Below are 26,528 nucleotides of genomic sequence, written 5' to 3' on the forward strand. Positions count from 1 at the left end.
GAACTGAGTATGGATGTGTATGACAGAGTATGACTGTGAGTATAGTTTGTTTTGGATTTCCAGCATCCGCAGTAGCTTTTAGCTTTTTGTTTTTATCTATGAGAGATTCTACATGTTTTGTCTCGAGGGGAGAAGTGTTCCATTACTCCTCCAATAAAATAAGTAAACAGATCAAAGTTTTGAGAGATACTGGGACAGATCAATCATTGATGATGGCTGAAAATACAATTTGTGTTCCAGGCAGTTTTAGGAAGGAAAAAGTATTAATAAAGAGTATTAATGGAGTTTATGAACCTGCACCTTTGCGTGAACTCAACTTACAAAGTCACTTCTTAAATGGAATTGTTACGGTGGGAATTATTCCTAGATCACCTATTGAAGGGGTGGATTTTATTTTGGACAATGATTTGGCTAGTGGAGACAGCAATGTGGCAATGACTGTATTGCAGCAGGCAGTTGATTATGTTGATCTTAAACAACTCCTGAAAACTACTGTGGCCAAAAATGAGATGCTTACTGCAGGTAACAAGCAATTGAAAGAAAGCCTGATTAACATAGAAAACCAACTTTCATGTGTGAAAGAGGAGTTTGCTAATGAAAAACAAGAATTGGTGAGAACAATTGAGAATCAGTCACAGAAAGTAGAACAAATGACTGAGGACTTGAAACATCCAAATGATAAACCTGTAGAAGCAAATTTAACAAAGGTCAATCTTCAATTAAACCTTGATGAACTTCAAGCATCAGTAGTCCCTATGGCTTATCGTGGAAAATGTCTTGAACAGGAAGAGGAATTGTTTAGTAAATCAGGTTAGTTGGTTGAATGCAGAATTAAAAATCAATACTGACGAACTGTTAGAACTTTATCGGGAATAGAGTGATGAAATTCCTGAACTTCAATACAATCTGGAGAAAAGTAAAGAGATGTGTCGTATGGAGTGTCACAGTTCTGAAGTTGTCCCTGTGACTAAAAACTCCTCACCGAATTGTTTTCCATTCCTTAATTCTAACCAAATAGATTCATTCTTTGAACACTCTAGTATATTGTCCCTCTGTAGAACTATAATATTAACTGTAATATTAATCTTACGGCCACCAGCCCCTTCCTAGCCTTTCTCTTCCCTATCCCACCTGAATATATTGTAGCTAGGAACGTTTCATTCCCGTTCCTGCCCATGTTTAAGCCAGGTCTCTGTTATAGCCACTACAACATTACCGCAACTTGCTCTTCAACTTATTTGTAAGGCTTCTCGCACTGACACCATCAAAAACACGCTAGTATATGTTGCATTTAATAAGAATTTTAAAAAATAGGAGCTGGAGTAGACCATTTGACCCTTCAAGCCTGCACCACCATTCAATATGGTCATTGCTGATCTTCTACCTCAACGCCATGTTCCCACACTATTCCTTGCTTCTCTTCGCATCCAAAAATTTCTCTTTGAAGATACTCAACAACTCATTCTACTACCTTCTTTATTCTGCCATAACTCCCAATTTTCTATGCACCTGTTTCTCCTCGTTGCTGCTACATACTAATTCCCCTAGCCCTGCCAAACTAGTTGAAACTCATGCTCCAGGCAATGTCAGTTTGTCCTTGACACCATCTACTGTGATCTACATGGCCCCAAGTCTGAAATCTCGGCTTCCTCTGCCTTTCTGTAGCAAGGTTTTTACTAACCCTTGATAGGCTGGTCCTAACTTTCATAGTGTATGTGGAGTATGGAGGCACATTTTCAGTAAGATACAACTGCATCACTCAAGTGAGTCCTGGCTAACCTATAACCCATTAAAATGTGGGCTGTAGGCTAAAAGTGAAGCAATTTAATTCTTGTTTAGCTCTCTTTCCTCATGGGTTGAGACTAAATTACACTCCTGAGATCATATTATTGTGGGAAAAGATATAGGCTCTCAAATTTGAAGGGCCTCCTTTCCCTGAAATGGAGCAGAAACCTATTCCATCCTAGGCCTTGCTGTTGGCCCCATTCCAAACTGCAGAGAGGAGTCACCTGTACAGCCAGGTTGAGTTCATTGTGGTTCAGATGTTAGCCCCATTATGCCCATGAAACATTTTAAACCCCCACACCCTGCCAATATCTTCAGTTCCCAGTGGAGTTATCATTCTTTTAGCCTGAAGGTAACTGATATCTTCCAGGACCGATGTCCTTAATCTGGCGAGGATTTGGGACTTTCCTGGAGGCCTTAATGGGAATCAGAACAGCTCTTGGTTGGCAGGGATTCTGCTGAAGCCTATAATTCTTAGGAAAGTATGGAAGATCCTCAAAAGCAGCCCCATTAATATGGTACCGTAGAATTGGGGGGCATGCATAAGATTGCTTTCCCTTACCCACCCTCATACCCCATCAACGAAATTTAAACAGTGACTGCAAATGGGCTTGAGCCAGGCAGACTTTGGGTTCCTGGTCCCTCTGGGCGAAAGTATTCCTTTCAGCGCTCTCCGACACCAGCAGATGTTTGGGGGCGGTGGGGGGGGCTGCGAGATTTTTTTGTGACCTCTTTTACGAGGCATTGAGCCCCTGGAATGAATGGACAGAGGAAATGAGACAGCAGAAAAAAATCTGAAACTTCTATTTTTATAAAGGCTGAGAGTGCATTTCACTAGACACAAGTGCATCGGTGACAAAGTACAAGGACTGTCACAGCTTTTTAAAAAATATATTTAAGAGAGAAAGTTATTTAACTAGGCAAGTTTACCAACAAATAACATGGAATTACTAGCACTGGACACCCAATTACAGAGTCAAAATATCTGTTCCTCGTTCAAATTTTTTTCTTTACTAAAACTTGACGAAAAACAATTGCCCTTTACTGGTCACCTGCTGATCACAAGGCCAACCTGTGCTTATCGGAAAGTTCTCTCGCTCCTGCCCTTCCCACTGTTCACTTTCCTTGCCTGCCCTTTGTTATTGACGGTGGTCGATCGGCTCTTTGAGTGACCATGGATAATCAGCGTTTTGTCCTGTGACAGGCTCTCCTTGTGGCCTTCGGACAGGTGGCGCAAGTCTTGCAGGTAACATCGGGCTATCTTCAGCATCTTGGTAAGTGTGTTCTTCAATGTCTCTTGTTGCCCAGCTCCTTGTACAACAAAAAAAGGCACTGTGTTTAATAATTAGGATAAAAATTCAGATAGAAATTTACAGCACAATTTCAAAATAAGAGAGAAGCCACTTAGGACCGAGTTGAGGAAAATTTTTTTTACCCAGAGGGTTGTGAATCTTTGGAATTCTCTACCCAAGAGGGCATTGGAAGCTCAGTCATTGAGTATGTTTAAAGCAGAGATTGACAGATATCTAAATTCCAATGACATAAAGGGATATAGGCATAGTGTAGGAAAAAGGCATTGAAGTGGATGATCAGCCATGATCATTTTGAATGGCAGAAAAGGCTCAATGGGCTGAATGGCCTACTCCTGCTCCTGTGTTCCTTCCTATGTTCCTAGCACAGAAACAAATCATTCAGCTCAACTGATCCATGCCAGTGTTAATGCTCATCATAAGCCTCCTCCAAGCCCTCTTCATTTCACCCCATTAGTGTATCCTTCTATTCCTTTCACCCTCATGTGCTTATCCAGATTCCCCTTAATCTCTGAATTTTGCAATCATATGCATTTTGGTACAGAGGAACAGAGAACTGGGGGTGCATGTGCAAAAGTCTTTGAAGGTGGCAGGACAGATTGATAAGGCTGCCATAAAAGCACATGGGATACTAGTCTTTATAAAAAGAGACATAGGGTACAAAAGCTAAATCTTTATTAATCACTGATCAGGCCTCAGGTGGAGTATTGTGCTGAGGTTTGGATGCCACAATTTAGGAAGGGTGTCAAGGCTTCAGAGAGGGTGCAGAGGAGATTTAGTAGAATGGTACCAGGGATGAGGGGCTTCAGTTGAGCAGAGATCTGAAGAAGCTGGTGTTGTTCTCCTTGGAGCAGAGAAGGGTAAGGGTAAATTTTAATAGAAGTGTTCAAATTTAGTGAGGGATTTCCAAGGGGCTGTCAGGGATGAGCAATAAATGCCAGGGGCACCCACATCCAAGGATGGACAAGAACAACAAATATCACCGGAACAAAAAAAGAAATTGCAAAATGCAAAACTCTGAGGCGCAGCCTTATAAGTACTACATAAGCAGAACCTGGCTCAGTAAATGATAAAATCGGTAAGCAGTTAAGAATAAAATGAGACAGAGCAAAGTGCCAATTACTTTTAATCCAACGTAATTGAGGAATCTTTTCTTTTGATGTCACCACTAAGTTATGTTACTACAGGGGAGTTCAGATGAAGGCATACCAAGCATAATTCTCACTGAGACATAGAATTCCAGCCTGGTATGCTCATTGGGGTGAAGGTTTGGATCCAAAAGGAGCATTTCTTGATGACTTCGCTGCCAAGTTTCAATCCCCTAAGGTTGAAACATTCTCTTAAAGTCAGTTGTCATTATTTCAGGAGTTAATTTTGATGTTAACTTCTGCTTTTGGTTAGTGTGGCACTCTCATCAAGGCCAGGAACTCAGTTCAGACCGCTTAAGATCCAAATGGGCACCAGTTTCAATATTAAAGTAACTAGAGGGGTTTTAGATTTTAAATACTTGAAAGAGGAAAAATTGCTGGCACAGGCTTGTTGGGCTGAATGGCCTCTATCCATGCTGTACTATTCTATGGTTCCATATTTTGTATTCTCTCACGCACTCAAAACGAAATACAATTTGGTGCAGGGTTGATGAGCGAAACAGTTCTGGAAATAACTTAAAAGGTACTATTTGAAAGCATAAAATTCTGATCAAGCTTTTGGTCATATAAAAAAAAATCTTTGTTTTTAGGATGTGGTTATCACTGGAAAAACCAGTGTTTGTTGCTCATCCCTAATTGTCCAAGAGAAGGTGGTCCTGAAATGTCCTAATATCTTCTTATGTGGCTCAGTGGCAAAGTTTGCCTTAACCACTCCCATGAAGCATCTTGGGGCATTTTACTGCATTAACAATGTTATATTAGTGCTCCTCCTTGTTGAATACAACTTGGAAGAAGCACCAAGAATAGCAAGGGTTTCAATGCCCATCACCAAGAGTTTTTCAGTAGCACTACTACTGACCAAGCTGGAAGAGTCCTGAAGTACATATCTGTCAGACTAGGCCTGCAGTTGGTGGCGAGAGAGCCAAAAAAAGGGAAAACCTACATGAATTAGTCCTCACCAATCTACCTGTCGCAGCTGCATCTGTCCATGGCAATATTGATAGGAGTGACCATCACACAGTCCTTGTGGAGACAAAGTCACACCTTCACATTGAGGATACCACCCATCATGTTCTGTGGCACCATCACTGTGCTAAATAGGATAGATTCAGAAAAGATCTGGCAGCACAAAACTTGGCATCCATGTGGCACAATGGACCATCAGCAGCAGAATTTTATATACCCACAATCTGTAACCTCATGGCCTGCCATATCCCTCACTCTCCCATTACCATCAAGCCAGGAGATCAACCATAGTTCAATGAGGACTGCAAGAGGACATGCCAGGAGCAGCACCAGATTTATCTAAAAGTGATGTAGCTTCACCAGGTTGGCATGACACATGCATGCTAAACAGTAGAAGCAGCATGCAGGAGACTGTAAGCGATCCTAGAATCAATGGATCAGATAAAAGTCCTTTGTGAATGGTGGTGGACAACTAAACAAATAATCAGAGGAGGAGGCTCCACAAACATCCTCAACCTCAATGATGGGGGAGCCAAGCACATCAGTGCAAAAGATAAGACTGAAGCATTTGCAACCATTTTCAGCCAGAAGTGCTGAGTGGATGATCCATCATGGTCATCTCGTAAGGTCCCCAGCATCACAGATGCCAATCTTCAGTCAATTTGATTCACTCCACATCATATCAAGAAATGACTAAAGGCACTGAACACAGCAAAAGCTATGGGCCCTGACAACAGCTTGACAGTAGTACTGAAGAATTATGCTCCAGAACTAGCATGCCCCTAGCCAATCAGTTCCAGTACAGCTATAACAATGACATCTACCCAACAATGTGAAAAATTGCCCAGGTTTGTTCTGTCCACAAAAAATAGGACAAATCCAATCCAGCCAATTATCGCCCCATCAGTCTACTTTTGATCATCTGCAAAGTGATGGAAGGTGTTGTCGACAGTGCTATCAAGTGGCACTTACCTAGCAATAACCTGCTCACTGATCCTCAGTTTGGGTTCTGCCAGGGCCACTCAGCTCCTGGTCTCATTACAGCCTTGATCCAAACATGGACATAAAGCCGAATTTAAGAGATAGGTGAGAATGACTGCCCATGATAACATTTGACCAAGTGTGGCATCAAGAAGTCCGGGCAAAATTGAAGTCAATGGGAATCAGGGAGGAAACTGTCCAGTGTTTGGAATCATACCTAGCACTAAGGAAGATGGTTGTGGTATTGGCGGCCAGTCATCTCAGGCCCAGAATATCTCTTCAGAAGTTCCTCAGGGTAGTATCCTAGGCCAAACCATCTTAAGTTTCATTGACTGTGGTTGTGGAATCGCTTAGCTCTGTCTATCGCTTGCCGTTTATGCTGTTTGGCATGCAATTAGCCCTGTGTTGTAGTTTCACCAGGTTGACACCTCATTTTTAGGCATGCCTGGTGCTGCTCCTGGCATGCCCTTCTGCACTCTTCATTGAATTAGGATTGATCCCCTTGCTTAGTGCTAATATTAGCGTGGGGGGGGGAAGCCTGGCCATGAGGTTACAGGTTGTGGTTGGGTACAGTTCTGCTGCTGCTGACAGCCCACAGCGCCTCATGGTTGCCCAGTTTTGAGTTGCTAGATCTGTTCGAAATCTATCTAAAACTTAGCACGGTGGTTGTGCCACACAACACGATGGAGGTCACCTCAATGTGAAGGCGGGACCTTGTCACCACAAGGACTGTGCAGTGGTCACTCCTACTGATGTCATGGATAGACCTATCTGCGGCGGGCAGGTTGGTGAGGGTGAAGTCAAATATGTTTTTCCCTCTTGTTGGTTCCCTCACCACCTGCTGGAGACCCAGACTAGCAGCTATGTCCTTTAGGACTCGGCCAGCTCGGTCAATAGTGCTATCGCCCAGAGTACATTCTGCGCCCTTGCCACCCTAAGTGCTTCCTCCAAGTGATGTTTAACATGGAGGGTATTGATTGATCAGCTAAGGAGGTGGGATGGGGTGGGGGGGGGTGTGTTGGTGAGGGAGAACCCATACAGCAAGGTAAGTGTTTGCTATAACTTCTTGTTAACTCTTTGCATTGAGAAAATTCTAGAAACACACAGTGGGTTTACATAGTTTTTAAACACAGAAACAGCTGTTTGGCCCAACTGGTCCTCGCTGGCGTTTATGCTCCAAATGAAACTCCTCTCAGCCTTACCACATTCCACCCTATCAGCATACCCTTCTATTCCTTTTTGTTTATATAGCTTTCCCTTAAATACACTTGTGTGACTTGCTTAAACTACTCCTTGTGGCAGTGATTTCCACATTCTCACCACTTTCTGGGGAAAGAAGTTTCTCCTGAGTTCTTTATTGGATTTATTTGTGACTATCCCATATTTATGACCTCTATTTCTGGTTTCCCCCACAAGTTGAAACATCTTTTCTATATGGACCCTTTCAAACACCTTCATCATTTAAAAGACTTCTATCAGGTCACCCTTCAACCTTCTCTTTTCTAGATAAATGATCCCCAGACTGTTCAATCTTATCTACTCTCTCAGTTCTGATACCATCCTTGTAGATAATGTTTGTACCTTCACCAATTCGCCTGCATCCATTTTGTAATATGGAGACCAGACTATGCTCAGTATTCTAACTGTGGTCTAACCAAGGTTCTATACAAGTTTAACATAATTTCTCTCCTTCTGAATTATATTCTTCTAGAAATGAGTCTATGCCTTGCCTGCATTTTTTGATCACTTTGCTAACCTGCGTTGCTACTTCCTGTACCCCTTGTGACTCTTATTTTTCCAGGAGTGTATGGCCTCTTTATTCTACCTACCAAAATGCACTACATTGCACTTATCCATATTGGAAAAGTAGTTAAAGACTTTGGTACACTTCAGGTACAGACCAAAGGGTTCTGGCTGATATGTTAAACATCTTCACACAAAGTTTAGTAGAAATCTGGAACTGTCTTCCCTAAAAGCTATTGATGCTGTAGCCAATTGAAAATACCAGAACTCAAACTGATAGCTTTTTGTTGGCCAAGGGTATTAAGGGGTACAGAGCCAAGGTGGGCAAATGGAGTTAAGATACAGAATGGCGGCGAACACGCTTGAGGGGAATGAATGGTCTCCTCCTGTCCCTACATTCCTTTTTCTCTTTGCAGAGGCTGATGGCTCTTGCTGTGCAATTCCAGCATTTTTTGTTTTCCTTTTCACCAGTCAAGGGCTTTGATGTCATGAAACAGAGCCACCACTCCAGCAAAAACTCATCCCACCCAGTGCTCTGAAGACTTGTTTCTGCAATATGGAGTCCTGCTTGGTGCCTTAGTATCCATAATTCGAGCAAAGAAGACTTTCATCCCAGCCACTGCTGGCTGCGGGCTAACCCATAAGTGAAACTAGTCCAACCCAATGAGAGCCCTCCTCTCAAAACAGGTTTCATGCTGAGAACTGATTTTGTAATTATAGTTAATCAAGAAAGGTTTTTATGGAGTAGATAAGGAGAAACTGATTTCACTGGCAGGAGGGTCAGTAAGCAGAGGACATAGATTTAAGGTATACGGGGGAGAGAGTGGCTGAAGACAAACAGGTCTGAAAATCTTTTGTGACAAGGAATCACGTAATTATAGCATGTTTTCTGATCTATAGTGAATGCAAATGTTCTAGGCCACTTTAAATAGTTGAAATTATTAGACTTCAAGTGGGTAGAACCACTAGTTTTCCCTTTGTTTACCTTATATTGCTGTCAAGAATGTAGACCAGTGCATCAAATCACCAAAGCGACCTCAGCATTTCAGCTTTCAATGCAGTTTGTGTATGTAACACAACATAAAGTCCATACTAACAATGGAACATGACCTTGCTGAATTATGTACATGCGAAGTGAAGCAAAGGACAATGGCTGTGCTTCGCAAACTGTTATCCAATGTGACCCCATTTTAAATCACCATCACCTTTAAGGCCAATTAGGGGTGGGCAACAAGTGTTGGCCTTGCCAGCAATATGTCCACATCGCAAGAACCAACATATAAAATTCTTGAAAATTAACATGACCCCAGCGACCAGCAAAAACAAAAGAGGAATAAAGCAGCATAGTAACATTCAGTATCTAATTGTTAAAGTTTGTGTATTCTAGATCAACATATGATACATTATATAAATATGAAAATGTGTTTTTAAAGTACTTGAAAAATATAATTATTTTATACATTCATGTAGGTTTCAGCCAAACTTTCCACATTCCCTGGCAACAGGAGGCTCATTGAAGCTCCTCTGGCCTCCAACTCCTGACACACACCTTGCAATCAGCCCTGCTCCCCCCCCCACACATGGCCCTCTTCCCAACCCCTTCCCCTCCAACTAACTCACTCAGTAGCCTGACCTTTCCAACAGCCTTACAGCAACACTGAGCTGCTCTGGGGCTCCACAAGTCCCTTCATGGCCAGGCCACCACAACTGAAAACTGGCGCTGATTCACTATAATCAGCTGAGATTCAGGTTAGCTGCACCCTCCTGGGTAGTTAGTTCTCCTGTGTCAACTAAACCAGATTGTTTTGAGTTTATTTCCTAAAACTAATTTGGTTAACGAATAACACTTTTCACAATAACTGCATGTTTGATTCTCAATATGCTCATTTGTATTGTTTAAGAAAGATTTCTACTCGTGAGGATTTTTGTTTTTTTATAATGGACGAGTATTTCAACGTCTTGCATTTTAAAGCTAATTACTGCATAATATCTCACTAGATAAAAAAAAAACAATGTTTGTTTCATGTGAGCTTTTTTAATGCAGCAAAGAATTCTGTAATTTTTTTTTTTTTTGCTGGAGATCAGAAGTCACCAAATGTCACACTTTCCCTTCCAGTACACAAGTTTAAACATCTCACTCTCTTTTGACTCAACAAATCAGTAAATCATGCACAGTGTAGAATCCATCTCACTAACTTTGAGAACTTCTAGTCTGACACATTTTCATTTACATCCTGTTTCCAAGTCTTCCAAAGCGATAAAGATTTCTGCCACAGGCTCTGTTGATCCTCTTTCCTCCTACGCTGCTGAATCCCTTGGAGACTCAGCTCTGCTGCTCCTCCCCCGCCCCCTGGGCCTGCCGAACTTAGGTTCCGCTGCTCGCACTCCCCACATCCCCCGGATTCCTTTGTACCCTGGTTCCTCTGCTCCCTCTCCCCCCAGCTCCCCTCCCCTTCCCCCCGAAGAAGAAAACAGTTTGGACCAGTACTCTTATTTCCCAGTTTTTACTGTGTTCCATTTTAAGATATATGACACTAGTTCGGACCAATATTCTTATTTCCCAGTTTTTACATGTGTTCCATGTTAAGGTATATGAGACCAGTTCAGACCAGTACTCTTATTTCCCAGTTTTTACATGTGTTCCATGTTAAGGTATATGAGACCAGTTCAGACCAGTACTCTTATTTCCCAGTTTTTAAGGGTGTTCCATTTTAAGGTATATGAAACCAGTTCGGACCAGTATTCTTATTTCCCAGTTTTTACTGCTCTTTCGTTCTGGAGTCTGGATCTCAGCTCTGCTGCTCTGTCCCCTCCCTCTGGCCTGGCAAACTTTGCGGCTCCACCAAGCGACCAACAGTAGAGTGGGCCCTCCCGGTGGGATGCATGGTAATTCCCCTGAGCCTGAGCCTGAGCCTGATCCTGACCTTATTAATGGCAAAGATTTTCCAGGATTTATGAGATTCTCTCCTCCTGGCTTTGCCTGTGTTGGAGGTGTCAGCGGCTAAAGGGAGGTGGAGGTCAGAAAAAAAATTTCGAAGGACTAATTGCATTATGCAGAAGTCGGAATTTCGCAACCCTGGGACAGGGGAGAAATGGAAAATTTTCTTTTGTAGTGAGTGAAACAGCAGTGGAAACAGATTCAATAGTAATTTGCAAAAGGAAATTGGATAAATAATTTAAGTGAAAAAAAATTCAGGGCTAAATGGCAAGAGTAGGAGGGAGTGGGGCCAATTGGTTTGCTCTTTCAAAGACCTGGCACAGGCAAGATGGGCCGAATGGCCGCCTTCTGTGCTGTATGATTCTATTAGGGCTTTGGAGTTCCGTTTGCAAGCAATTGCAGGCCACACTCAATTTCACCAGTACATCAAGGTGCCTCCTGCCTCAAATAGGGGTTTGTGATGGGTGTGGGTGCTGGGGAGATCTGTAGTTTTGCATCTTTCTCCACTTACTCATTAAGGTTTCGATCCATCCCAGTTGCACCAGCAGATTGTGGCCCTACAATGTCCTCTGAAGTGGCCTAGCAAGTCACTCAGCTGTGCAAAGAATGGCTAATAAAGGGAGAGGTGCCCCGCCACCACCACCTTCTCAGGGTAGCTAGAGATGGGCAATTGCCAGTGTTGCCCACATCCTGAGAACTAACATTAAAAATGAAAAAGATAAGCCAGGTCATGGAGATTCACAATAAGAAAAGAAACTTGTCCAAAATAAAAACCCACAGAAACTGGGCAAGATTAACTTTAAACAAGACATGAACAATTGCTAATCTTTCGTCAACTGAGTCAGACTTTGTACAAGTTCATACTTTGAATAGGTTACTGGGTTTAAGTGAAGAGAAAATCTATCCATGGAAAAATGAATGGGTAAAACATTCAGTTGTGACTTTAGATAAACAGGAGCAGAGTTCTACCTAGCTGTTAACTAACCACAGCACAGGACACCTGCACCAGATTAAAAACTGAACAAAACCCTGTGCAACCCTCAATAACCACAGCAACCAAATCTTCAGCTGTCCCTGTAATCTCAATACCTAGTCTTAGTTGGCAGTGCAGGACTGCGTTTTGTTCTGGACTGATGCTTAAATCTACTTCAGATAGGTGAGTGAATTAAGCAACCTCTCCCCACTTCCCGCTCCAACCTTAACTAAAAAAAGCACTTTTTGCAATTGCTCTCTGGGAAATATAGAGTTGCCAACTTTGGTTGGATGCATTCCTCCAGGGTTCCACCATTAGGCTGAGTTACGTTTAGTTGCCCTTCGTAAAGTAAAGCAACATTGACTTTACAGTAATGTTATGAGTTGCAGTACCAGTATGCCAATAAGATGATTGAGAGGGGACAAAATATCAATTATGTCAAATTTTAGACTGTCCTAGCAACTAATGAGAAGTAGGTAACAATTCACTGTTCATCATGAGAATTTGCCATGATTTTTCTCCTGGGTGTTGCTCACTTCAGAATCTAGGAAATTAATTTTTTTATTCTTGGAAACTGCAGGACAATCCTGGAGGGTGGGTGACCCTAACCACATGGTAAGTAGATCAGGAGATCCCAGGTTGTGCTGCTTGCTCTCTTTTCACATGGTATGTGTTGAGTTAATCTATCATAATTCCATCCAGTTACATTTCAATCCATATGTTTTAGGTTTTAAGAGGTTCCAGAGATAGGGAAAGACGAGGCCCTGGACAGATTTGATGGAAGGACTGACTGAGTGGATAGGGGAATGAATTATCCTTTATCTCTCCTGTTCTGGAGAAAACACCTGCCTTCTACACTGAATATCGCTGTTTCATAGAACAATACAAAACTGAAGGAGGCCATTTGGCCCATCGCATTTGTGCTGGCTCTTTGAAGGAGCTATCCAATTAGTCCCACTCTCCCCAATAGCTCCGTAAATGTTTTCCTTTTCAACTCTTTAACTAATTCCCTCTCCAAGGTTACTACCAACTCCAGCCTTATAAGCCTCTGCACTCCTGCAGCACTGGTCTCTTACACACCTCCGATTTTCATTGCTCTACACCATTGGCGGCTGTGCATTCAGCTGCCTGGGCCCTAAACTTTGGAATTCCCTCCCTAAATCTCCCTCTTCTCCTCCAAGACACTGCTTTAAAGCTACAGTTTTGACCAAGACTTTAATTGCCTGCCCTAATGTCTCCTCTATGGCTTATTGTCAAATTTTGTCTGATAAAGCTCCTTTGAAGTGCTTTGGGAGTGCTATATTGAGGAAAGTTATCATTGGATCTGCTTTCACCACCCTTTCATGTGCAGTATGGTCCAGATCATTGCAACTCACTTCATAAATAAATCTTTATTTTCCCTCTAGTTCTTTTGCGGATTATCTTAATTGTATGCTCTGGGTACTGATCTTCCCGACCCATCCCTTCCATTCTGAATGTTTCTTTATATGGAATGTTTGCCAGCCTACAGATTATTGGAGCTTAAATGTGTTGAAATATCCCTAACTTGCTATTTATGATCATTATTTTGTTTAAATCCTATACAAAAAACAGAATGAAATTCTAACTTAAGACTGAAAAAGCAATATATCTGTTGGAGGGGTACCTCTTCCTGTTGATGCACTTGATCGCGTGGACCTCTTCCCGTCTGTTCCTTTTGAGTCAGCTGCATTTTTCCCGTTTAACTTTGTCACCTTTTCTACAGCGGTCGCTTGAATGGAGTGTCTGCCTGTATACATATCAAAGAACACCAGACCATGAAACATATGTCAGCCATGTCTCAGTGGGCAGCATTCTTGCCCCTCAAAAGGTCATGGGTTCAAGTCCCAATCCAGAGACCTGAGCACAAAATTCAGGCTGACCCCTCCCTGCAGAACAGTACTGTGCGAACATTGCCAAGTCAGGGGTGACATCCGATGTGACTAGTGTCCCATAAGGATCTGTGTCGAGCTTCAATTATTCACCATATTTATTAATGGCTTAGGTGATGGGATAGAAAACCACATATGCAAGTTTGCTGATGAAAAAGAAAGACTTGCATTTATACAGTGCTTTTCACAACCACTCAACATCTCAAAATGCTTTGCAGCCAACCAAGTACTTTTTGAAGTGCAGCTGCCAATGTGCGCTCTGCAAATTCCCACAAACAGCAATGCGATAATGACCAGATAACCTGTTTTTATGATGTTGAATGAGAGATAAATATTGGCTAAGACACTGGGGAGAACTCTCCTGCTCTTCTTCTCCTGCTCTTCTTCAAAATAGTGCCTTGGGATCCTTTATGTTCACCGATGCCTGCAGATGGGGACTTGGTTTAACAACTCATCTGACAGTGCAGTACTCCCTCAGTACTGGATTGGAGCATCAGCCTTGATTTTTACGCTTAAGTCCTGGAGGGGACTTGAACCCAGAATCTTGTGATAGAGAGGCGAGAATGCGTTTCTTTTATTCTTTCATGGGATGTGAGTGTCATAGTTAAAGCCCCTTCCTAACTGCCCTTGAACTGACTGGCTTGCTAGCCATTTCAGAGTGTAAGTGAGAGTCAACCACATTGCTGTGGATTTGGAGTCACATGTAGGTCATACTAGGGAAGGACAGACAGCTTCCTTCCCTAAAGGACATTAGTGAATCCATGGGTTGTTACATCAACAATTCATGGTAACCATTACTGAGATTAGCTTTCAATTCCACCAGCTGCTGTGGTGGGATTTGAACCCAAGTTCCCATATGATTACTAATCCAGTGGCATTATTACTACGCCACCATCTTCCCCTAATCAACCATAACTAGGTCATGGCTGACACACAGAGAGGTGGCATTGTAAGCAGTGTAAATGGAAACATAAAATTACAAAGAGATTAAATGAATGGGCAAAATCATGGCAAATGGATTTCAGTGTAGGAAAATGTGCTGAAAAGCTAGAAACAGCGGAGGTCCAAAGAGATTTGGGGTCCAGAAACACAGATTATTAAAATGCCATGAACAGGTACAGAATATAATCAAAAATGTGAATGGAATGCTGGCTTTTAGAATATTAGAATACAAGGGGATAAAGTCATGCTTCAGCTATACAAAACCTTGGTTAGGTTACATCTGGCTACGGTGCACAGTTCTGGGCGCCACACCTTAGGATGGATGTCCTAGGCTCAACCATCTTTAGCTGTTTCATCAATAACCTTCCCTCCATCATAAGGTCAGAAGTGGGGATGTTTGCAGATGATTGCACAACATTCAGCAGAATTTGTGACTCCTCCGATACTGAAGCAATCCATGTCCATAAGCAGCAACAATATTCAGGCTTGGGCTGATAAGTGTCAAGTAACATTTGTGCCACACAAGTGTCAGACAGTGACCATCTCCAATATGAAGGAACCTAACACCTTTTCCTCTCGACATTCAATGGCATTACCATTGCTGGATCCTCCACTTTCAACATCCTAGGGATTACCATTGACCAGAAACTGAACTGGACCAGCCTTATAAATAATGTGGCTACTAGAGAATGTCAGAGGCTGGGAATTCTGCAGAGAATAACCCACCTCCCGACTCCCCAAAGCCTGTCCACCATCTACAAGGCACAAGTCAGGAGTAAGATGGAATACTCTCAACTTGTTTGAATGCATGCAGCTCCAACAACACTCAAGAAACTCGACACCATCCAGGATAAAGCAGCTCACTTGATTGGCACCCCATCCACCTTAAGCATTCACTCTCTACCCCACCAATGCACAGTGGCAGCTGTGTGTACCATGTACAAGATGCACTGCAGCAACTCACCGAGGCTCCTCAACAGCACCTTCCAAACCTGTGACGTCTACCACCTAAATGGACAAGGGCAGCGGATGCATGGGAACACCGCCACCTGCATCTCCCGTCCTAACAGCACTGTGGGTGTTTTTACATCACATGGTCTGCAGTGATTCAAGAAGGCAGAACACCACCACCTTCTCAAGGGCAATTAGGGCAATTGGCCTTGGAGGAATGGAGCATAAATTAACCAGAAAGCTACCTGTATTCCAAAGGTTAAATTACAAGAAGAGATTACAGAAACTAAAGTTGTATTCTCTGGAATTTAGATGGTTAAGTGATGATGTGATCGATGTTTTCAAGACTCTAAGTGGATTACACAAGGCAGATAGAGAACAACTATTTCTGCTAGTTGGGGAATCTAAGATTAGGGAGCAAAGGCTAAAAAATTAGGTCCAGACCTTTTAAGAGTGAATTTAGGAAACACTTTATACAGAAAAAGTGGTATAAGTTTGGAACTTACATCCACAAATGGCAGCTGATGTTAGATCAACTATCAATTTTTAACCTGAGATTGTGATAGATTTTTGTTAGTCAAAGGTATTAATGGATATGGAGTTAGGTTGCAGGTCAGCCATGATCCTATTGAATGGCATGGAACAGGTTCAAGGGGCTAAATGGCCTCTTGTTCCTATGTTCATTTAGATGAGATGCCAAACTGAGGTGCCGTCTGTCCCCACAGGTGGATGTAAAGGGTCCTGCCATTTTGAAGAAGAGCAGGGGATTCTCTCTGGTGCACTGGACCAATATTTACTGCTGAACCAACATCACAAAAAAGCAGATTACCTGACCATTTGTCACAAAGCTGCTGTGTGAAAATTGGCTGCCTTATCTCCTACATTACAACAACTTACTTCATAGGTTGAAAGGTGCATATAAATGTATGTCCTTTCTTTCTTTCTAAATGAAGAATTCTTATTCTTTTGTTTAAAACTCAACTGTCATCACACCTTTCTTGAAATGTCAGAGAAGCAAAATGTACATTGTATGTCACAGGAACAAGAGGAGGCCTGTTTGTAAAGGAGAGGAGAGGTGAAGAGGAAAGCAGAGGGGTTTTAGGGAAGGAGCTTCCCAGAGTGGGGACAAGAAAACTGAATACTCTAGTGGAGAAAAACACTTCAATAAAGGACTTCATTGGCTATAAGTACTTCTTTAACATCCTGAGGTTGTGAAAAGGTGCTAGATAAATGCAAGTTATTTCATTATTTAAAAACATCCATTGAATTTTCCCTTAGCCTGTAATGTTCTAAAGCAAACAAATCCAGCATGGGGTGGGGAAGATTAAAAATTAATATAAAAAGCACTAAAAATAAGTAAAGAACACAGCAATTGTACAGTTCAGTGCCTTAATCATACTGTTACATCTGCCCACATGGGTCCATGGCATTGTACAAGTCATAAGCATTAAAACATATATGACAATGTGACCATATATATGTAACTGTTGGCACTGAGGCAGTCATTCTTGCATGACTATAACACCTAATGTGGAACAATTAACGTTAAAGACCATAGGACAGCAGTGACAGTTGTTAAGCCCCAAAAAGATACCTTATATGAAACCCTGGAGAAATTTAAGAGCATTATTTCCTTTCCATAAAAAATGTTTGGACAAAGAAAAACTTTTCAATCCTCCCTTTAATTAAAAATAAATATCTGGGGTAAGGGTTACAACCAGGGAGTGTAGAGTCAACGATGGTTCTTACACGGGGCACGACATGTTTATTTCTTTAACATTGTGAACTTTCATTGAAATAAAAAACGTGTTAAGTTTCACATGCCCAAATTAGCATGGTGGTCCTTTGTTTCCTTGTTATCTTCACATCCATCGACTGTGGGCGTGCAGACATGTGTGCGGACCTGTAGAAGTGCAGACAAAACCATAGCAGAGTCTGTGCGCTAAATTATGATAATAAAGCTGAACTCCTCCTATTGTGCATCAGTTCTTCATGTGGGTGAGTGACGCATATTACACTACCTGCCCTGGGAAGAAGCACTGCAGGAGTGTACACTGCTGCCTGTGAATTAGACACAATATGGGAAGCTTATTGTTTTGTAAACAAACCTTGTTTCAAGACAATGGTGAGGAGATGTTGAGACAACCATCACCACCTTCAAATATTTTTATGTGGCAACGAAAGCTTTAAATTCAAATTCTCCAAATGTTTTTTTCTCAAAACAAACTGGGGGCCTCCACGTTTCAGTAAAGCAATTTGACAAGCCAACTTTTGCCCTTTAAAGAGTTGTAAGACCATCAACAAAATCAAAGGCAACTTTTGAAAGATATCACTGCAAATCATACCTAAATAGAACATGCAACAAGCTCATTTCAAAATTGCATAACAATGGTGCCAAATTTTTTTCACATTCTTAATTTCGATGTGGTAGTTGCTGGCAAGGCTGCCATTTATTGGCCATCCCTAGTTGCCTTGAGAAGGGGTTGGTGGGCCTTCTTGAACTGCTGCAGTTTGTGTGGTGAAGGTACTCAGTATCTTGCTAGACCATATCAAAGGTAAGTTAAGAGTTGACTAAGTTGGTGTGGGACTAGAGTCACATACAGGCTCAGACTGGGTAAGAACAGCAGATTTTCTTCCCTAAAAGACATCAGTGAACCAGTTTTTTTTATGACAATCTGACAGCTTCATGGTCACTTTCACTATTACCAGTTTTTTATTTACAGATTTAGAAAACTGAATTCAATTCTTAAACTGCCATTGTGCAGGCTGAACTCATTAGGGATAAATGTTGGCCTGGGCACTACAAGAATTTCCATGCTCTTCTTTGAAATTGTGCCATGGGGTCATTTATGTCCAATTTAACAGGAAGATGGGATTGAGGTGGTTCGGTGGATGAAAGAGGGTGTTAACCTTATTCAAGCTTACCTTGCTGAATGGGAATCAGCTGAAACAGGTTTAATTATACATAGATTTACAGCAAAGAAACAGACCATTTGGCCCAACCGGTCTTCGCTGGCGCTTATATTCCACACACGCCATTCCACATTTAACCCTATCACTGATCATTCTGTTATTTTCTCCCTCATGTGCTAACCTAGTTTACCCTTAAATGGATCTATGCTATTTATCTCAATCACTCCTTGTGGTAGAGAGGGGTGTGGTAGCATAGTGGTTATGTTATGGACTAGTAGTCGAGAGATCTGGACTTATGAGGCAAGAGTGCAAATCCCACCACAGCAACTGGGGAATTACAATGCAGTTAATTAAATAAAATATGGAATTAAATAGTTAGTTTCAGTAAGGGTTAATTGTTGTAAAACTCATCTGTTTTACTAATGTGGTTGACTTTTAACTGTCTTCTGAGATAGGGTAGCATGCCACTCAGTTGTTTCAAATTGCTATGAAAATTCTAATAAGAATAAAACTGGATAGACCCGCCAGCATCAACCTAGGCACCAGACATGCCAAAGGCATGCCCAGTCAACTCTGCAAAGTCCTTCTCACTAATGTCTGAGGATAGATGCCAAAATGTGGCTGGTTCACAGGCTAATTAAACAAAAGCCAAACATGGTCATACTCACAGAATCATACCTTGCAGCAAATGTCGCAGACTCCTCCATCACCATCCCTGGGATGGCCTGTTCCACTGATAGACCCACTAGAAATTATGACACAGTGGTATACAGTTAGGGGTGCTTGGCCTGGAAGTCCTCAACATTGACTGCAGAATCCATGAAGTCTCATGGCATCAGGTCAAACATGGGCAAGGAAAACTCCTGCTGATTACAACTTACTGCCCTCTCTCAGCTGATGAATCAGTACTCCTCCATTTTGAACATCACTTGGAAGAAGCACTGAGGTTGTTGGCAAGGGTGCGGAATGTACTCTATGTGGTGGACTACAACGCCCAAGTGGCTCCACTACTGACCAAACTGGTTAAGTCCTGAAGGACATATCTGCCAGAATGGGCCTGAGGCAGGTGGTGAGAGAACCGGCAGAAGGGAAAGCCTACTTGACCTTTCCCCCACCAATCAACATGCTGCAGATGCATTTGCCCATAATAGTATTGGTGTGAGTGACTAGTGCACAGTACTTGTGCAGATGAAGTCCTGTCTTCACATTGCAGATATGCTCCGTTGCATTGTATGGCACAACCACCGTGCTAAATGGGATAGATGCAGAACAGATCTAGCAGCTCCAAACAGAGCATCCATCAGGTGTTGTGGGACATCAGCAACAGCAGAATTACGTTCAACCACAATCTGTAACTTCGTGATCTGGCACATCCCTCAGTCTAATCATTACCATCAAGTCAGGGGATCAACCGTGGTGCAATGAGGAGTGCAGGAGAGCATGCCAGGAGCAGCACTAGGTGTACCTAAAAATGAGGTGAAAAACCTGGTTAAGCTACAACACTGGACTACAGGAAGCAGCATGTGATAGACAGAGCTAAACAATCCCACAACAGATCAAATCAAAGCTCTGCAGTCCTGCCGTCCAGCCTCATCCAGTCGTGGATGGTGATGGGCAACTAAGCAAGTGACCAGAGGAGGAGGAGGCTCCAAAAATCCCTCAATGATGGGGGAGACCAGCACATCAATGCAAAGACAAGGTTGAAGCATTTGCAATCATCATCAGCCACAAGTGCCGAGTCGATGATGCATCCCAGCCTCCTCCTGATGACCCAGCATCAGAGATGCCAGTCTTCTGCCAATTCAATTCACTCCACATCACATCAAGAAATGCATACACCAAAGACTATGGGTCCTGACAACATCCTGGCTGTAGTACTGAAGACTTATGCTCTAGAACTAGCTGTGTCCCTAGCAAGCTGTTCTAGTACAGCTACAAGATTGGGATCCACCTGATTATGTAGAAATTTGTCCAGGTATCACCTTTTCACAAAAAGCAAGACAAATCTAATCCGGTCAATTACTGCCTATTGGTCTACTTACAATGATCAGTACAGAGACGGTAAGTGTCATTGACAGCGCTATCAGGCGGCACTTACTAAACAATGATCTGCTCACCAATGCTCATTTTGGAGTCTGCCAGGGGCTTACAACTCCTGACTTCATTAAAGCTTTGGTCCAAACATGGATAAAGAGTTGAATTCAATAGGTGGGGTGAGGTGAGAGTGACTGTCCTTAACATCAAGGCAGCATTTGGCTGAGTGTGGCATCATGGAGCCCAGGCAAATTAAAATCAATGGGAATCTGGGAAAAACTCTTCACTGATTGGAGTCATACTTAGCACAAAGGAAGATGTTTGTAGCTATTGGAGGTCTTTCATCTCAGCCTCAGGATAATGCTGTAGGAGTTCCTCATGGCAGTCTCCTAGGCTCAACCATCTTCAGCTCTTTAATCAATGACATTCCCTCCATCATAAGGTCAGAAGTAGGAATGTCTGCTGATGATTGCAGTGTTCATTACCTTTTGTAACCCCTCAGATACTGAGGCAGTCTGTACCTCCATGCAGCAAAGACCTAGACAACATTCAGGCTAGGGCTGATGAGTGGTGAGTAAAACTCACTCCAGACAAGTGCCAGGCAATGACCATCTCCAACAAGAGAGAATCTAACCAGCTACTCTTGATGCTTAATGGCATAGCATTACTGAATCATTCACCATCAACATCCTAAGGGATATTATTGATCAGAAACTTAACTAGAGCAGCCATATAAATACATATGGCAACAAGAACAGGTCAGAGACTGGAAATTCTGCAGCGAGTAAATGACCTTCCGACTCCCCAAAGCCTGTCCACCATCTAGAGTATGATGGAAACTCTCTACTTGCCAAGATAAGTGCATCTCCAACAATACTTAAGAAGCTCAACACCACCCAGGACAATGTGGCCTGCTTGATCAGCATCCCATCCACCACTTTAAGCATTCACTCCCTCCAACACAGGCGCACCGTGGCTGCAGTGTGTACCATCTGCACGATTGCTGCAACAACTCGTCAAAGCTTTTTTGACAGCACCTTCCAAACCCACGACACTCTACCACCTAGAAGGACAAGGACTGCAGGCACATGGGAACACCACCATCTGCAAGTTCTTCTTCAAGTCACGCACCATGCTGCCTTGGAACTATATCACTCCTTCACTGTCACTGGGTTAAAATCCTGGAACTCCTTCCCTAACAGCACTGAGGGTGTACCTACACCAGGTGGACTGCAGTGATTCAAGATGGCTGCTCATCAGTACCTTCTCAGAGGCAATTAGGGATGGGCAGTAAATGGTGGCCTAGCCAGTGACACCCTCATCCCATAAAAGAATAAAAGAAAAGTAGTCCTTTTCTGTCCTGCTCTGTGTGAAACAGTTTCATGCATGGAAGCTGGGGAAGGGGTGTGGAATAGGGAAAGTGGAGGCCCCACCTGGAATTTTAGAAAGGTTTCATTGGCAGCTCCGGGTGTCTCAGTAGCCCAAATCAGATCATTATTTTGTGCAAGTTGGTACTGTGAGTTCAAATCCATGCAGAACTGAGTTGGACCACATCTCATTTCAGTTCAAACTATTTCAAGGGGTGACAGTTAGATACAGAGAAAGCTACAGCTGTCAATCGGAGACCAAGGAAAATAGGTAGATAGATGGATATGGGGAAGACTAGATGACCTACAGGACTTGTGTCTGAGGTTGGGTTAAGGTAGAGGCAATGCCTAACTGTAGCACTCCCTCCATTCTGCATCGAGACTGTCAGCCTGGTTTTTGTGATCAAGCCTGTAGAGTGGGACTTCAACTCAACTTAGCCGAGGGGCCAAGAGTGTTACCCACTGAGCCATGGCAGGTATCTGCTAAAATAGAACTGAACTTTTTAAACAAAAAATTAAAAAGACACTTTTAAGTTGTAGTAAAATTGACTTTTCCCACACTGCTTGAACAAATGGATAAATTCCGTAGCACTAGACAGCTTCCAGCTAATTTGAAATGTTATAGGATCAGAAGGCTGATATTGCATCGTGTTCTTGCTAACCAACAACATAACTTATGCCCCCGATTACAGTAAATATAATTACATTGATGAAATATAATATTCTCTCAGTGTATTAACAACAATCTTTTAAAAAGGTGCTTTTCTCATTTTTCATTGAGCACATCATGATACCTGGCCAGTCTACAGGATGAATAGTGTTTGAATAAACTTCTGTTACTACTTTGCCTTGGAGTAAATGGCTCGTAGCCAATTCTATTCAGAAACAACACTTCAAACACAGGAGCTGCAGTCTCATCAAATACTTACTTTTAAGTTCCTTAGAAGAATTAATAAAAATTATATGTAATGAATATTTAAAGTTATTTACTTGGCTGAACTGCAATTATAGTTAAATGCGTCTATCTCTCAAAGAGATTCTTATCAATCTCATACAATTTTTGGGCTGACTGAGAGTTGGTTCTCAAAGCAAATGCAGGAAATTTCCCTCTAAGATGGACGTAAAAGATTCCACAGCACTATTTTGAACAGGAGTAGGGGAGTTCTTCCCAGTATCCTGGTCAAATATTTATGTTTGTGGGAGTTTGCTGTGTGCAAATTGGCTGCCAAGTTTTGCTACGTCGCAACAGTAACGACACTTAAAAATAATTCAATGGCTGCGAAGTGTTTGGGACGTCCTATGGTCAAGAAAGGCACTGGTAAAATGCAAGTTCTTTCTTAGTGATGCAAAAGATAATGTGGTTGAAATAATTTTCACTGGAAAAATGACAAAATCTTCTCAGTAACAAATAGCGAAGTCAAACATGATCCCATGAGCCAGAAAGACAGAAAGGCTGCAATTATTCACCATGAGACCCTTTTAATGTTTTCCTTCAGGCTTTCCTTGAATATTTTCAATAGAGTTGAAACAACAAAGGTATACGGATTGCTACAGGGACTTTCCCTCGTGAACTGCTTTGCAATTATTGTGCCTTCCTTGGACGTCTGATAAACAGGACAGGTTCCCTTGGGCCCAGTCAAGCTCTCACCATAGTCCTGCTCAGTGGGCTTTCTTCACATCTCCAAGGCAGCATAAGGATCACAATTAGAAGAGTATAGGATTTCAAGTACTTTTGAAGGACCCGGGGGAAGTAGGATCATGATTGCAACGTCTGAGAGGTTGCAGGATATTAAAAGTCAAAATGAATGACTTGATCAGATCTTTAATCTAAAAAGTTTGCTGTTCAAAAAAATTTGAAAACAGAATTCATGAATACTTCTTTATTTTAATATTTTACAATATTTTGCAAAATTGAGCTTGGTAGCGCTGGCATCCGCAAAGAGAAAAATGGCAACCGGAATGCTTCCAGTCACCTCTGGCATAGCCCAGGCGAGGTGCCCTGTCTGCCACAGGCGTGCAGATTGGGTAGATCAAGACATCAAACAATTCTACAAAATTGGATTGTGGAGGTCCAGTTATCGCTCTCTCCTATTCAGTCTCAGCTGAACATGCGTTCATCTGCACCAGTGTTATTTAAATGGCCAGCCACCCAACTTGGAAGTAAGGTGCTTTTGCCCTACTTTTGCTCTTGCAATTTGTGTAAGTGAATTTGTGGCATATTCTTGGAGGAGTCTTGGTGACCTGTTGGATTTTAAAGGGAACGTGGCAATATCCTGACAGGAGGAACGGAGAGGTTTACTGCTCAGTGTACAGAAAACCTACCAGAGCTATGGGGCTATAGCTGTAGTCATTCTTGGACTGCAACACAACAGGGACAGGAGGGGAAGGAGGAAAAGGAGGAAGAAAAATTGGAGGAAGCCTCAAGGGACCCCTTTGCTCCTGCAAGCTGTCCATGAGTGGCTACTGTTCCCCCAAGACGTCATCCCATCACCACCATTGCCCCACAATTCCACACCTTTCAATCCCTCTGTTGCAGACCATCACACAGTGTCCACTTGGCCAAAATCCTGAAATCAAAGCCACTGTCAAAGAACCTTAAGGGTGCGGATGGAGTGCCAATCAAGCAGGCTGCTTTGGTCTGAATGGCTCGAATTTTTTGAGTGTTGTTGGACCTGCACTCATCCAGGCAAGTGGAGAGTATTCCATCATACTCCTGACTTACATAAGAACATTATAGAAGACCATATGGCCCACTGATCATGTTTTGATCTTTGCTTTCAACTGCATTTCCCACCTGTTCCCCATATCCCTCGATTCCCTGAGAGATCAAAATCTCTCTCTCTCAGCCTTAGATATATTCAATAATGGTGCATCCACAATCTTCTGGGGTAGAGAATTTCAAAGATTCACAATCCCTAAGGTGAAGAAATTTTTCCTCATTTTAGTCCTAAATGATTGGCCCCTTATTTTCTGCCTTGTAGATGGTGGACAGGCTTTGGGGAGTCAGGAGGTGAGGTACTTGCAGAATTCCCTGCCTCTGACCTGCTCTTGTAGCCACAGTATTTATATGGCTGGTCAGTTAAACTTCTGGCCGGTGCTAACTTCCAGGTTGTTAACGGAAAAGAATTCATCGTTGGTGATATCATTGAATGTCAAGGGAAAATGGTTAGATTCTCTCTTGTTGGAGATGGTCATTGCCTAGCATCTGTGTGGCACAAATATTGATTAACACTTATCAGCACAAGTCTGAACATTGTCCAGATTTTGTTGCCTACAGGCGTTGATTGCCTTATTATCTGGGGCGTTGTGAATTACACTGAACACTGTGTAATTCTTGGTAAACATCCCCACTTCTGAGTTTACATTGGAGGGATTGATGATTGAGAGTAGACTGATGGGATGGTTATTCGCCAGTTTGGATTTGTCTTGCTTTTTTGTGGATAGGAGATATGTAGGCAAGTTTCTACATTGTTGGGTAGCTGTGCTGGGGCAGCTTGGTTAGAGGTGTGGCTAGTTCTGGAGCACAAGTTATCAGGCCCCATGACCTTTGCTTTATCTAGGTTCCGGATTACAGTACAATGTACTGCTATAACTTACTGTTGGCAACATTAACAGACAAATGCTTAACACATTAAAGTGGCATGCCTCTGCCTGGTATTTTAATGGAGTTGTTAAGGGAATGAACGGGTTAGTAGTGGAAAGGCATGCATTGAGAATCTGCCTTCCATCGTTGGTAACAAATGATTTCTAGGCCATACTTTCAAATGACTGTGAATGCACATTGTTAGCAGCATAAGAGTTAACTAGAGTCAGTAACAAAAGACAGGCAGTGTTGGAAAACACAAAAAAATTTAAATTGACACAAATGAACAGCAAAGTATAAACTGTACAATTCATACAGGAGCTCGCCAGAAAAAAGTGGAATAATCATTCCTTGGGGCCAGTGGGAGGGGAGGGGTGAGCTCAAGTAATTTCAATTACTATTTAAAAAAATAATTTTGGCAAAGGCAGAAACAGAACTCAATATATGCAACACAGCCATGCTTAGAAGGCCCAATTGATTAGATGACTAATTATGGCTCATATAAGACTTTATTGATGTGGACTTCAATAGGCAGGGACTGACATGTCCCATTACTAGATAAATTATTGACTTAAGTTTGAAAAATTATCGTCTCAGGCACAGTGAAAATAGTTACAGCTGCTGTCTTGCTAATAAATCATGTTGCCCATTAAGATACCATACCACTGCTCACGAAGCACTTAATAGGTAAAGGTATAAAGGTGTTTAAGATACATGCATCCTGGAATGTAGCATGCAGGCACAATACAGTAAACACAATTGGTTAAAACGTACTGATAGGAACGTAAGCTCAAGGTAGGGCATGTATTCAATTTTAAAACTTGGTTTCCAGCACCTGCTTATGTTTATTTAATCCAGTAAACTGTACTAATTAGTAATTGGCACTCATTCGGGAACACATTCAAAATGAGATCAATCCACATCAGGGTGGACCGCATTAACTAGTTTCAACAAAAGAAACTAGGTATTGTAAAGGAGAAAGTG

The 26,528-nt window shown here is 42.2% G+C and overlaps 1 protein-coding gene across 2 annotated transcripts in view; it reads right to left on the bottom strand.

Moving 5' to 3' along the window:
• Positions 1-2,574: 2,574 nt before the first annotated feature.
• LOC144684941 (TBC1 domain family member whacked) overlaps positions 2,575-26,528 on the bottom strand; it is a 166,244-nt gene continuing 142,290 nt past the window's right edge. For both annotated transcript variants that reach the window (XR_013577591.1, XM_078549380.1), the window contains exons 11-12: positions 13,490-13,612; positions 2,575-3,096 (exon numbers count right to left, since the gene is read on the bottom strand). Coding sequence is in view for 1 of the 2 variants with exons in the window: in XM_078549380.1 (XP_078405506.1) it covers positions 2,864-3,096; positions 13,490-13,612 (356 nt within the window). In the remaining variant the exon portion in view is untranslated. The remainder of the gene's footprint in view (positions 3,097-13,489; positions 13,613-26,528) is intronic.

The sequence above is a fragment of the Cetorhinus maximus genome, chromosome 9 (assembly GCF_964194155.1).
Source record: "Cetorhinus maximus chromosome 9, sCetMax3.hap1.1, whole genome shotgun sequence".
In the NCBI taxonomy this organism is placed as follows: domain Eukaryota; kingdom Metazoa; phylum Chordata; class Chondrichthyes; order Lamniformes; family Cetorhinidae; genus Cetorhinus; species Cetorhinus maximus.